Source organism: Neophocaena asiaeorientalis, unplaced genomic scaffold (assembly GCF_003031525.2).
Source record: "Neophocaena asiaeorientalis asiaeorientalis breed wild unplaced genomic scaffold, Neophocaena_asiaeorientalis_V1.1 scaffold108, whole genome shotgun sequence".
Classification (NCBI taxonomy): Eukaryota; Metazoa; Chordata; class Mammalia; order Artiodactyla; family Phocoenidae; genus Neophocaena; species Neophocaena asiaeorientalis.
Genome location: NW_020173770.1, coordinates 826294 through 840325, shown reverse-complemented (window position 1 = coordinate 840325; position 14032 = coordinate 826294). Strand labels below are relative to the sequence as shown.

Below are 14032 nucleotides of genomic sequence, written 5' to 3'. Positions count from 1 at the left end.
TCTTGGGGCCGCCAAAGCTGATGGACGGCGGGGTGAAATTCCCTGGAGGGCTCCCGAGGGGCAGAACACAGACTGTCCACTTCTTAGTTACCCCACTCTCGGTCCAGGCCGGTGGTCCCTCAGCAGGACTGTGCCAGGGTGGGTGGCAGGGCTAGGGTGGGCCGATGGGGGTCGACTTCCGAGAATCTGGTCCAGGGATTCTTCTCTGGGGTTCCGGTCAACCCGTTGGGGCTCCCGGGAGGGGTGTTTGTTTCGGCCTTTCCAGACCTGCGCCCAGCCGTGGTCACGTGACCACGACCCCTGCTCCGGGCCACCCACGTGGATGGAGCCCGCAGCATTGGGACCCGGGGCCACCCCAGCTCCGCGCGGACTCCTCCCCAGGAGCTCCGTGTCCGCAGGTTCTCAGCAGACGGGCGGGTGCTCGTCTGTGCCATTTATAGTAGCTCGAGAAGATGTTATCGCAGCTTGAGAACGGAAATTAAAATACGTATCCTTCAGGTGCAAATCTACTGTACTTACAGTTTTACTGTTTCTCAGCAGGGGGCTCCATTAATCTTGTAACAGTGAAATTCCTAAGGAAATTAATTCCCTCCAGTTGGGGTTATTCTCAACCGGCCTTTGGAGGCAGAGTGATTGGGATTTAGGAGTCTCTCTTAAAAGAGAGGAAGCATTGGCCATTTTCCTTGAGTAACAACACTTCTTAATGCCATGCTTTGCCCATTAAAAACCCTGTGTGTCTCTTGGCCCCTCGAGGGAGTGTTTACAAAAACCTAGCCAGGTGGGAATTCGATTCCAAGTCCTCCCCTATAACGACCAGGTGTTCTTCTCCACCTGGGTTATCTGTGCCCACCTAGTACTCAGCACTGGGGCCCAGGAGGGAATGATGTGTCACCAAACGTGGGATGGCTAAAATATTTCCTCACCCATTCAGGAGTGGTGAAATGTTAGCTGTCATTAAAAATAATTATACCTCAGCCACACAAACACATCCCTTTTGAACTGGGGTCCATTCGCAGACACAGGGTGCAGCACCTTTGCTGCCAGGAAGGCCCCCCGCAGCCCTCTCTGAAGCTTGTGCTCTGCCAGGCCGGGACTTCAGCCGCCAGGACCCAGAGCCTCAGCTTCCCGGTCCCCATGGTCCCAGCCCCTGAAGTGCCACACAGCCTTCTCAACAAAACCTAATCGCCCCATCCTTTGCAGGGCTGTGCTGCTTGGAGAGCTGTCCCTGGTTCCTGACCAAGTGGGCCGGAGAGCCCGGAGAGGCCCCTGCCCAGGGCCACGAAGTGTCACTGGGTTCCCTAGGGGGAGCCCTCTGCCCCAAGAGGGTATAGGATGTAGTTAAATGATGCTTACATATGGGTCAGCAGAATGTCAGTGTCTGGGATTAACCCACACTGGGGACAAAGGCCAAAATCAGCCCCAGCATCTTGCTTTCCTGTGGTTTTGAGTCTTCATGCACTAAGTTCTGTATGATAATGATGAGTTTTCCCCTCTGTGACTGAACACGCTCCGAGAAACAGAGGACTGGGCTCTCCAAAGTATGAGCAGCGTGCAGGATGGGGTGCGGTGGGGGCAGGACAGGGAAGGCCGTGGAATGAGTCCCGGCACTGCCCCTTCCCTGCTGTGGCTTTGGGCAATTTCCTTAGCTATAAAATGGGGCAGGTGTAACTGAGCAGGACCGTATGGGGCCTTCCCAGGACAGAACTGCACCCCGCCTCCCATGTCCTCTGCCTGACTCTTGTCTGCAGAAAAACTTTAGCCTCCTAGGCCTTGCCCGAGTTCCAAGGAATAAATTTAATCAGAGAAGTGAGAAAATGCAGAGAGAAAGGAAAATGGTCAAGCAAGACAAAATAATAGTTTAAACCAAGTCCAGGGCCTTTAGTTCCTCCTCAAGGGCTATAGATAATATTCTGAGCCATGTCCTTGGAGCTGTTTTGCAGATACTGAAGCCCCTACCAGGTGGATGACGTTAACTGCATGCTGCCCACAAGCACGCACACCCCAGACCAGCTGGACCCAGAAGGTTGATGATGTTGACTCTCGATGACCTCACCACCAAGCAATCAGAAGTATGTCCACGAGCTGATCACACACCCCACAACCCTCCTCCCTTACCCTGTCTTTAAAAACCTTTTCCTGAAAGCCTTTGAGGAGTTTGGGCCTTTTAAGTACTAGCTGCCTGGACTCCTTGCTTGGCTCCTGCGATAAATGCTGCACTTTTCTTCACCACAACCTGGGGTCAGTAGATTGGCTTTACTGTGGGTGGGTGAGAGGACCTAAGTTTGGTTTGGTAACACAGGCAGCGATGTTTTTGCATCATGATCTGGAAGCAGCAAGGACTTTGGAAAGCTGAAAAGCACTATATAGCTGTGTACACCCTTATCTACCTGTAACTCAGATGTGACAGCCCCCCAAAATGTGGCTTGGGCTCAGGGCTGAGTGGAATGGTCTTTGTTGCGAAATCAGAGCATTTTAAATCTCAGAGATTCACGTGCTGAACATTAGGCCTGTTGATATCAATAGTGATAACAGCAAAAAGGGCAGGAGGCAGAACTGGAAAGATGTTTAGGGAGTTTTCCCAACTTTATTTTTAAGGTAGGGAGCATGCTCTCCAGCTGGTATATCCTGCTTTCAGCAAATTCCATTTAAAGAAGGAAAAATCAGGATTTTTAACAGTTACATTAGATGGGTGACTCTTACATTTTTTGAAAAAGATTCACTATTGCACATTTCCCTAGTGCATTACAATTTCATTATTTTTAAATTACAAAGCCCGTCCATGTTCTTTGAAAAAAATGCAAGTGAAATGTTTTTAGTATTGATGTGTAAGCTTCCTTCAAATTAGAGATATAATTCTTGTACAACATTTGGTGCAGATGTGTTTCCAAACACAGTAACATTTCAATGAATGACTCCAAAGAAGTTTAAAAAACAAAAAAAGAAAAAGAAAAAATGCAGGTGACACTAGGAAGCATATAATGTAAAAGGTGTAGGTCCTCCCTTTAAAACTTCCCTATTTTCACTCTCTGGGCACAAGTTCTTCTAACACTTTGGAGAATATCCTTCTGAAGACCTTTTGCTATGCTACATTTAGCTATGCGGAGTTATGTGTTTTATTTACATATAATTCTGTTTAAAAATGGTCATTAGAGCATACATCTTGTTTTGCAACATGCTGTTTTCTCCCTTCCCGGTGCATTTTTTCATAGTAGTCTCTAGATTTTATTTACGGCTTTTAAAAAAACTAACCTTTTTATTTTAAAATGATTGTAGGGTCACATGCAGTCATAAGAAATAACAGAGAGAGATTCTGCCTATGCTCTTCCCCAAAGATAGCATCTTGAAGCACTGTAGTACAATACCACAACCAGGATGAGGATATTCATACGATCTGTCCATCTTCTTCCATTTCTCCAGTTTTACTTGTACTCTTTGTGTGTATTTCGTGCGTTTAGGTTTGTGTACCTATCACCAAAGTCAGGATACAAAACAGTTCCTCACTACTCTCTTATTGCATTTTAGATAATGGAATTTACCATCTTCAGGAACACCCACTTCTCAGGATGAGGCATATATGTAACTAAAGACCACTTTCAATCACTGGAGCAGAGCTACCCAAGAGAAAATACAAGGTGAGCCACAAATGAAAGTCACCTATGTAATTTAAACATTTCTAGTAACCACATTTAAAAGGTAGAAAGAGGTAAATTTAATTTTAATAATATGTTTCACAAAACCCAGTATATCAGAAGTAGTATTTCAACATGCAATCAATGTAAACATTATTAATGAAATATATTACATAATTTTTTTTTTTTTTTTTTGTAATAAGTCTTTGAAACTCCACAAGCCCACTTCTCCACCAGCTGCAGGTAGAGAGCATGTACTGAGCACCTGCCACGTTCTTGGCTCTAACTTAGGCACTGGGACAGAGACACAGTTCCCGCCCTTGATGAGAACCGGGGCTGGTGGAGACTACAGGTGCAGCTCTAACCCGGTGAGATGTGCACGTGGTAGAAGGCACATAGGTGCCCTAACACCCACGGGAGGATCCTTGGGGCCTGCCCTCAAACTCAGTGCAGAGCCCGAGGACCCCCAGGAGGAGCCTCATGTGTCTGGGTGGAAGCGATGGCTTCAGAAAGATGGGAGCTCCAGGAGTGGCTCTTTGGAGAGCAGGCGGGGTGCACTTGGGGAGAACCAAAAAGACTCCCCCGGCCCCAGGGCAGATGGATGCTGGGCTCCGGAGGCAGGGGAGGGCGCTTGGCTGGCGGCTGAGGTTTCCCTGGTTATTGAGGATACTAGGACCATGGACAATTTTACCCAGTACGGAGAGTGTGGGAGTTATAGGCGGGGTAGGTGGAAAGGTGGTGAGCGGACACTACCTGGGGCGTCAACATTAGGCGATGCCAAGGAGAGCCAGGGAAGACCCGAGGTTAGAGGAGCGTGGGGCCTGCGGGCCTGAGTGAGAGGGTCCTGGGGCTGGGCCCGTGGTGCTGGAGGCGGCCCAGCTGCCCAGGCCGTGCTGCTCGGAGCTTCACAATGGGTGATGGGCTGTGCCCTGGCTGCGCCCAGGGATGGCCCCGCCGGCGGGTAGGTGGCGGGCCACGCGGTGGCGCGGGTTCGGGCTCTTCAGGACCGAGTTCGAAGCCCCTTGTCAGTGTTGAGGTTCGGAGAGGGCGCAACCTCCCTTTCCCTAACTTCCCATTCCATCCCCACCTTTACGTAATTTCCTTTAAGCTTAAAATTTCACTTTGTTAAACATACACTCACATCACACACACCATTCACCCAGCTGCCGTAGGAGTTGCAAGGAACGTACGGCGCCCCGACATCCAGGAACCCCAGAGGCCAGGATTCCTGACAGTCCGGAGCCCCGGGGGGTCAGGAGCCTGGGGCTCTCACTTGGCCCGCCGGTAAGCCCCAACCTCCCGCGTTTCACCAGCTCCCGGCTTCCGCGCGGGCCTACAGGGCGGGGCGGGCGCGGGGGGGCGGGGCTTCCGCGCGGGCCGGAGGCGGGGCTTCCGAGTGCAGCCGCCCGAGCCCCTCCCCCATCGACCGCCCGCGCTCGATTGCTCTCGTCTAGCGGCGGCAGCATGGCGGCGGGGGCGGTTGAGGTGGCGGCTGCCGTTGTGGAGGTCGGCTCAGCCGGGCAGTTTGAGGAGCTGCTGCGCCTCAGAGCCAAGTGAGCGGGGCGGCGGGCGGCAGGGTTTTTTTTGGTCTCCTGTTTCCTGGACGGGCTCAGCCGCGGTCCGTTCTGGCTTGGCCCACGTGCCCCTCGCCCTTGGGACGGCGTCTGAAGGAGACCCACCGGGATGCAGAGGCCGGGCCTGGGGGAACACATGGAAACCCAGAGCTTGCGAGTCGGCGCCGGCGGGCGGGCACGGGGCCTCCGCAGCGGTCTCGCGGCTTCCGCTGGCCGAGCTCTCGGGGGCTGGGCGGTGTCTCGGGGCATGGCCGGTGGGGGCGGCGGAGCGCCAGCCGATTGCCAGGGAGCGAGCCCCAGAGCCGCTGCGCACGTTTCATAACCAGGTGTCAGGAGTGTCCTCTGCGGTGAGAGGGTAGGACAGTGCCCACCCGGGGGTGTGGGAGCGGGCACGCGTGCTGCCTGTCCTCGCGGCGCCTTCGCGCCCGGGCTCTTCTGCGTGCGGCGGCGCGGCTGCGCGGGCTCGCTGGCACTGGAAGCGTATCGGCGCGAGTGCAGGAGCGGATCGCGGTTGGAAGCGGGTAGTGAGTACGCTGGCGAGCGGCTGAGCTGCGGAGTGCGGGTGCGACGGGAGAGTTCCCGTCTGGCTTCGCCGCCGTGCTGAAGTTGAAGGTGTTCACCAGAGCCGCTCTTGCGGCATTTCCGGTCTTGCTGGGAAACTGCCAGAAACGGGCGAGTGGGGCGGGGCGGGGGGGGCGCGAAGGGAATGACGTGGACTCATTGATGAAAGGTGATTCATCCAGCGCTCCCCCCATCTTACGGCGGCCCACTTATGGAGTACCCCAGAGGCGGCGTCGTGAACGGAGCAGGGCTCGGTTGGACCTGCCCTCCGTAAGTGTTCAGTTCACGATCACCTGGAGGACTATTTTGCTTTTTGTGTGTTTCACATTTTTGATTTTATGTATCGTTTTTTAAAGAAAAAAGTCGTCAAGACATCAGTTGAAAAAGTTTAAATGTTAATTCTTGCCACGGGCCCGTACTTGAAATGATCCGGAAACCAATATACCTTTTTCGTGGTGATGAGTTTAAATGGGCACATGGGAAGGACGTGATGCCTGGCATCTGCGGAAGGAACAAATCTCTGCTACTTTTGGTGAAATTGGCAGCATTTCAGAATATTAAATAGTACTTGTTAATGTAGTTACGTAACGTCTACTTTACAAATCTTCATTTCCCAGTATTAAAATTTCATGTGAATTGAAAATTTTTTTGCGTAAGTCAAATAATCAGATGTTTATATGTTACTGAGACCTCATATAATGGATATTATTATATATTGTATTATATAATATAATGTATAATTATATTATAAGGTATATTATATTATATACCTCATATTAATGGATAGTAATACCCATCTACAGAGTAATTAAGGTTTTTACCCATTTGTAAAATATTTAACAGAGTCTAATATTATATGATCTTAATAGATGGTGGCTGGTGTTACCTGCAGAGGAATAACTATAAGAGAACACCTGTAATAACAGAGAAACAACCATTTATCAATCACTAATTATCTTACTGGAAAAGAGCCAAGGTTCATTACATTGTTTAACATCACAGTAGTTAGGATTTGAATCTCGTCTTTCTCTAAAGGTTTTCCTTCAACAATGCACCCTGCATATTGGGCTGTCCATGAAGGTGGAGAGAATACTTACATATAATCCAAGAGAGGGTGACAGCGTTTGTTTGTTTCAGGTTTATGTCCTTATGATGTTAGGCATGGTGTACCTAATTGGAAAGTGGAAGTTAAGCATCTAAATATGAGAATATTGTGGATCATGTAAAATAACAACGTTAATACCATTCTTTAATGTTTTCAAAGCGCGTGCATAGTTTTGTTTGATCTTCCCAACCTCCCACGGTGTTACTGCTGTTTTACAGATGTGGAAGTTAAGTTAAATTACTCTTCCAAGCCACATTAGGAGTAATGGAAGTTAAGTTGTGTATGTGTACTTTTTTCTTTTCTTTTTTACTTACGTTGGCACATACTGTTACAAAGTTTGGTAACTTATTTTAATTTTTTAAAAATGTACTCATTGTGAGCATTTTCCCATGTCATTAAACATTGTTTGACACACGATTTTTAATGGCTTTATGATATTTTATTGTATGACCATTAAGAAAACTATCTTGTTGGACAATAGATTTTTACAGTTATTTGCTGTGTAAAATACTGGGAAAATATTCATATACGTACATTTTTGTCTCTTTAATGACTTCTGTAGGATAGATACTTGGAAGTGTGTAAGTATCTTGAAATTTCAGGAAGGTTCCAATTTAATTTTTACTGGTAGGATATGAAAGTGCCATCTCACTGTATCCTTTTTTTCGTTGAATATTATGATTTTAAAAATCTTTTCCAGTTTGGTAAAAAGTGGTATCTGACTTCTAAAAGATTGAGGTATTATATACTGTAGTAAAATGCACAGATCTTAATTGCTGGGTGTGATGAATTTTGACATTTGTATTAACACAAGTAACCATCATTCAGGACAAGAATATAGAGCCCCAGAATGCTCTTCAGGCTCTTTCCAGTAATCCCCCACCAGTGATCTGCTTTCTGTCACTGAGTTGTGCCTCTTCTTTTGCTTTATGTAAATGGAGTCGCAGAACTCCTGGTCTTTCATGTCTGGGTTGTTGTGCTCAGTGTGTTTGGGGATTCATCCATGCTGCCGTGTATCTGTAGTTGGTTCCTTTTTTATTGCTGAGTGGTATTCCGTTGTGTTAATATACAGCAGGTTCTCCAGTTTGTGGACGTTGGGTTACTTGCAGGTGTCGGCTGTTGTGCGCCAGGCTGCTGTGAACATTCCTGTGCAGTCGTTTCATGGGCCTGTCTTCCTTCCCACCATCCCTTGGGCCCCAGAGGCCCCCCGCCACGCTGTGCAGAAGCTCTGCGAGAGGAGGCTGGAGCAGGCCGAGGCTCACGCGGGAGGCTTTGCAGGGCCAGGTAGCTCACTTCTGCCCTGCGTCCCACTGGCCACAGCTCAGTTCCAGGGCCCCAGCCCGGGGCACAAGCGAGACTGAGAGGTGTAGTCTAGCTGCATGCCCGAGAGGAAGAGGCAGCAGGAATTGGTGAAATACTTCCTCCATAGTCTCTGCCCACCTACCCACATGTTGAAGCTCCTGCCTTCTGCTGCTGCACTTGGAACCCATGGAGTAGGGGCCCTGCCATGTGTCCTTTCCCACCTTAGGCGGCTCTGCCTTTAGAGCCTCCTGCTTTACTCTTGTGTGCCCCTGGGCAGCCCTCCTGTCTTCCTCGGTCCTGTCTGTGACCCCTGTCCTCCATTTTCCTTCGTTTCAGCACATGACCTTGCTTCCTACCTGGAAAACAGGACTTCCAGAAGCATCTTCCAGAGCTCTTCTTCGACTTGCCCCTCCCCCGACACCTACACATTTACTTGTAGCTTCACCCATTCTTGATTCCTTTGCTCTTGACCGGGAGGAGATTGTCCCTCTTCTCAAGGCGAATTCTTCTCTGCTCTCAGTTTCCCTCTCCTGCCACCTTTGAGACCTTGAATCCTTAGCTGCCTCTCGTGTCTTCAGCCTCTCCCTCCCCATTTGCACTCTGTCCCCTCACAAAATAAACGATGAAAATTCTCTTGTATTGCAAAAAGCCCATTCCTTGATCCTGCCTTCATCCTTGCTCTCTCTCTGTTTACAGCCCAGTCTCTTACAGAGTAGGTTTCTAGCCTTCTCTGCTCCTCATCCTCAGTCCAGTGGTCTACACGCTGCTTCTGTCGTCCACTGGACTTAACGCTCACTGTTGCTGGTTGCCCTTCCTGCTGCATTTGATGATTGTCTCTCCTTCCTTCTTGACTTCTGGGAGACCCTGGAACCTTGCTGTGTGCCTTTTAGGTCCCTTCTCTGGTCTACCACCAGGGCTCCTTTACCGCCATCTGTCCTAGCTTAGTGTTGATGGGCCCCAGAGGCTCTGCCCTCGGCCTCCTCTTCATCCTCCTGCGTGGATGAGCGTGCTGCTGGCGCTGTTTCTTGATTCCCAGATCTGCAGATCAGGCATGGACTTCTTTCCTGAGCTCCAGACTATCACAGCCCACTAGACTTCCTTTCCTCTCAGGTTGGCAGCTTCTGTACTGTGATTCGTGGCTAGTGCTATCACTAGCCGTCAGTCACTAAGCCAGGAACTTGGAGGTACTGAAATTTAGACTGTGCTCCAGTGCCACCAAATCCTGCCCCCAGCTCTCTGAAGTCCCCAGTGCCTCCCTCGGCTTCCGGCCCCCAACACTGCATGGTAGGCTCCTCCTTCTCTCAATACTTAGCTCACATGAGCCAAGTATTCTGTTCCTTTCCTTGCCCAAGGTTAGTTGTCCTTTCTTTCCTTTCTCCATGTAACATATTTTTCAATGTATTTTCTTCCTGGGTTTTCAGATTTTTTTGTAGTCAAGGGGGATTATATTTGAATTTGGAATTCTGTAAAACTGAAGGGTTTTTCAGTTGGGTATGAGGATAGAATTAAATATATCTTTGCCAAGATAATTTTATATTAAAATAGTTGATAGATACATACTGAGATTCTTGAGAATTTCATTGACAAGTTATTAATCGCTATTCTGTCTGTTCATACTATCAATTTTTAGAAAATCTTCTGTAGCATAATAAAAGTATGTGAAAAGCAGCTCCCTTTTTTCCCTTTGTCTTCTGCTTATATACCTTCATTTGCAACTTTTTTTTTTTTTTTTTTGCGGTACGCGGGCCTCTCCCTGTTGTGGCCTCTCCCGTTGCGGAGCACAGGCTCCGGACGCGCAGGCTCAGTGGCCATGGCTCACGGGCCCAGCCGCTCCGCGGCATGTGGGACCTTCCCGGACCGGGGCACGAACCCGCGTCCCCTGCATCGGCAGGCGGACTCTCAGCCACTGCGCCACCAGGGAAGCCCTGGAACATTTTATCCTATTCCTGTGGTCACTTCATCACAGTACCATGTCTAAAAAGTAAATACTAACATGAGTAGTAGTAACGCATACGCAGTCATTTTTCACAAACGTGCCTTGACTACAGAAATCTAGTTTGCATCTTTCTTTCCTAAGGGTCTCAAAATAGAGTTAATTTACGTGGCTAGTAGTTGAGGTGGATGAATATTCAGAACCACTTCATGTGAGCTAAGTATTGACTCAAGAAATATTAACTTGGAAATTCATCCAAAAGGTTCTCAAGACCTTGCAAGTTGTTATATTTCTGTCTGTGTTTAATATAACAAGATTCTAGCAGTACAAACACAATTCAGGCGGTCCTTGTACAGGTTTCTTTGCTAATAGAATTTGATCTGCATCAGTATTTGCTTATTTCTAAACCTACTGTATTTTTAAAAACTGCATTTTATGGATTTACAGGTCCCTCCTTGTAGTCCATTTCTGGGCACCATGGGCTCCACAGTGTGGTCAGATGAACGACGTGATGGCAGAGCTAGCCAGAGAACACCCCCAGGTTTCATTTGTGAAGGTACTGTATTTTCAGTGTCATGTCTTTTAAGAATTTAATTCTGATTTATGGGTTAGACTACATTTTATTAACATATAAGGGAGGACTGGTGTGGGATTCCTCATGTTCATACCTGGTGTTGGGATCACAGTAGATTATTCTTAAACATCTTAAAATGTTTTTGCATTTTTCAAGTACCGAGTGGTGTAAAACTCACCACACTTTCCCTGACACATGCTTGGTTGGGAGGACAGGATGGCAGTCGGGGGAGTGTCTACATGGGCAAAAAGCAGATGAGATCATTCATTTTGGGGAATTGTGGTTTTAATATAGTAAAGATAGTAACAAGACTTACTTCATTGAAAAGCTAGGTGTGACATGGAAAGTGATTCAAGAAAGAGTGTGTGAAGGCCGCTGTAGGGACTGGGGCAGTAGGAAGAGGTTGCTGTCGGGGCCGGGGAGGTGCAGACCTGCAGGAGAAACTGAGTTCTTCTGACCTGCCAGGAAGCAGAGGAAAAGGAAGCCAGTCTCTCCCTTGCTGCCTTTGTTTTTTTACCCTGTTTTGCATGCTCTGCATTCCTGGTATCTTTCTTGGGTAGAGGCAGTACTAGGAAAGTGAGAGTTGTGACTGGATTAGCTCACTAGGTTTAAGCACATTTAACGTTATCAATCAGGACTTAGTACTCATTTAAGCAGCAGGGCCAAAATAAGAGCTGAATATCTTAGAAATGAAATTTTGGGAAGGGAGAAAGCTGAATCCTTAGTAGTTAAAAAAGCAGACAGGAAATCAAAGCTTTATTTTTATTTTTTAAAAATAAATTTATTTATTTATTTTTGGCTGCGTTGGGTCTTTGCTGCTACGTGCAGGCTTTCCTCTCGTGGCGAGCAGGGGCTACTCTTCGTTGTGGTGCGTGGGCTTCTCATTGCGGTGGCTTCTCTTGTTGCAGAGCACGGGCTCTAGGCTGTGGGCTTCGGTAGTTGTGTCACGCGGGGCTCAGTAGTTGTGGCTCGCGGGCTCTAGAGCGCAGGCTCAGTAGTTGTGGCGCGTGGGCTTAGTTGCTCCGCGGCATGTGGGATCTTCCCGGACCAGGGCTCGGACCAGTGTCCCCTGGATTGGCAGGCGGATTCTTAATCACTGTGCCACCAGGGAAGCCCAAAGCCTTATTTTTTAAAACCAGGGTTTGTGAGTTCAGAGGATATGTTGGCAAGTATACCTGTATATGGGGTTAAAAGTGATGTCAACTGTATTGCTTGTATGCCGCTTTTTATGTAAACTGAAGACCCAGAATTCCGACATACTAATCCATTTGTATAGTGAGTGATATAATTTTCAGACAGTTTCTATATAAATAAGTGTGCTTTGAATAAGTATTGCACTTAGATGGTTCAGAAATCAAAACAGTATACAAAGATGTACTTTGAGAAGGTCCGCCCCACTCCTTCCCCTGTCAGCCCTGTTGTCCCATCCCGTAAGTAGCTGCTTGTATTAATTTTGCATGAATCCTTCCAGTGTTTCTTTACGCAGATAGAGCAAGTATGAATATAATGGTTAGCTTTTTAAAATTTAAGGACTTATTTAAAATTCCAATGAAATGTGTAATGAAACCTTAGAATGTAACCCTAAAATGTTCAATATAAATAATGGAAGGGAACATTAAAACTGCATGTTTGGTCAGTGATAAAAGATAATGATTACAAGTGAAATGAATGATTAAACGTTCAATCATAAGATTAATCAAGATGATGGTAATTGTTGTAAGTCTGCTTTTACGTGTATAATGTTACTGGTTTAAGTAGCACATTGTTCTTAGCTGCCATTTGAATGATTTATTTAAAGTGACTATAGAATTACTTCTCACATTGGTACCAAACTTGGCAGTGAGACTTTAAGTTGTTCAAGTGCTTAAGTGTCTCAGCACGCCAAGGGTTGGGAAGCCCTTATCTGTTGGGGATACCTGAACCCAACTGCACCTGCCATTCACAGAGAGGGTGACAGGGCTAGGTGCGTAGTTTGCCCAGGTCGTTACTTTCTGCAAATTCATTCTGTGGCATAGTTTTTCTTGCTTAGACATCCTCAAAGGTAAAGATCATGTGCGTGGAATTTGGAAGGTAGGTACTTTTAAAGGCCACAGTACTGAACAATAGTCAGCCCAGGAGAGGTAAAATATTTGAGATCTCTTGGCATTTCCCAGTAACAGAGGCATGTGGTTCATTTCAAAACAGCTTTCTCAGTGAGAGCTTTGTGAAACTTCTGGGGTATAGAATTGATGTTCTACTACCCTCTGTTTCTTTTGATTTCTTGGTCTTTTTTTTTTTTTTTAAATAGCCATCATTCAGCATTTTTGACTTTGACATATAAGAGGTTAGTTCATTCTATGACTTAGATTTACAGAATCATTATATAGATGGTTTTAATCACAGTTTGTGATCATCAACAATTCCTTATTTTGTAGAAGATGGTAAAATAATACTGGAGAAAAGCTAGCATACATTTTTGGTCCCAGTAGTTTGTGCTCATTGGAATAGGTTGCTGAAAGGCAAGATTTTCACGTGTATTGCATCTGAATCCCTTCACTTCCTGGACTGATGATATGGTAATAAAGTACCTGTGCTCCTTCCTGGTGCCATGTTTAGGCCGTGTGCTGGTTGCACTCACCTGCATCGGCTGCCATGTCCAGGCAGGTCCTGGGGCTGTGTCCCACCCTGATGTTCTCACACCTTCAGGGGCATGGAGGAGATCCATGAGTTATTTCTGTTGCTGGAAGTCTCACAGAAACCTTCGTTTGTTCAGAATAAAATTAACCAGCTAATTAAAATATCAAGTGCCTTTGCTTTTCAAATTATGTAAACTCAGTTTGTTAGCATTTAAAATGGGAATACATGTTTATCATTAAATCAAATTGTTTGGTAGATAGACTATTTCAGGATAGTTTCTGGTAGGGGGTGAGAAGGAGGAAGAATAGTATTGGGTCATGAAATTGGGTACCACTAGTCATATTCATGGTCCAAGTCAAATCCATCTTTTTTTGGTTTTTTTTTTTGCGGTACGCGGGCCTCTCACTGTTGTGACCTCTCCTGTTGCGGAGCACAGGCTCCGGACGTGCAGGCTCAGCGGCCATGGCTCACGGGCCCAGCTGCTCCGCGGCCTGTGGGATCTTCCCGGACTGGGGCACGAACCCGTGTCCCCTGCATCGGCAGGCGGACTCTCAACCACTGCGCCACCAGGGAAGCCCTCAAATCCATCTTTTAATAGGAGTGGCAATTTATTTTAAAAACTTTGTAGTTGATTTTATTATTTTATTTTTTAAGTAAAGATTTTGTGTATTTAAGGTGTACAGCGTGATGATTTAAATCAAATCCATTTTGTGTGAAGTCTTTCTTGTGTACCTCCGT

At 47.0% G+C, this 14032-nt stretch overlaps 1 protein-coding gene across 1 annotated transcript in view; it reads left to right on the top strand.

The window, feature by feature from the left end:
- The first annotated feature begins 5067 nt into the window (after positions 1 to 5067).
- The window catches only part of GLRX3 (glutaredoxin 3), a 31056-nt gene continuing 22091 nt past the window's right edge, over positions 5068 to 14032 (top strand). Inside the window, exons 1-2 of the mRNA XM_024751567.1 lie at positions 5068 to 5182; positions 10552 to 10660. Coding sequence (XP_024607335.1) covers positions 5094 to 5182; positions 10552 to 10660 — 198 coding nt within the window. The 5' untranslated portion in view covers positions 5068 to 5093. The remainder of the gene's footprint in view (positions 5183 to 10551; positions 10661 to 14032) is intronic.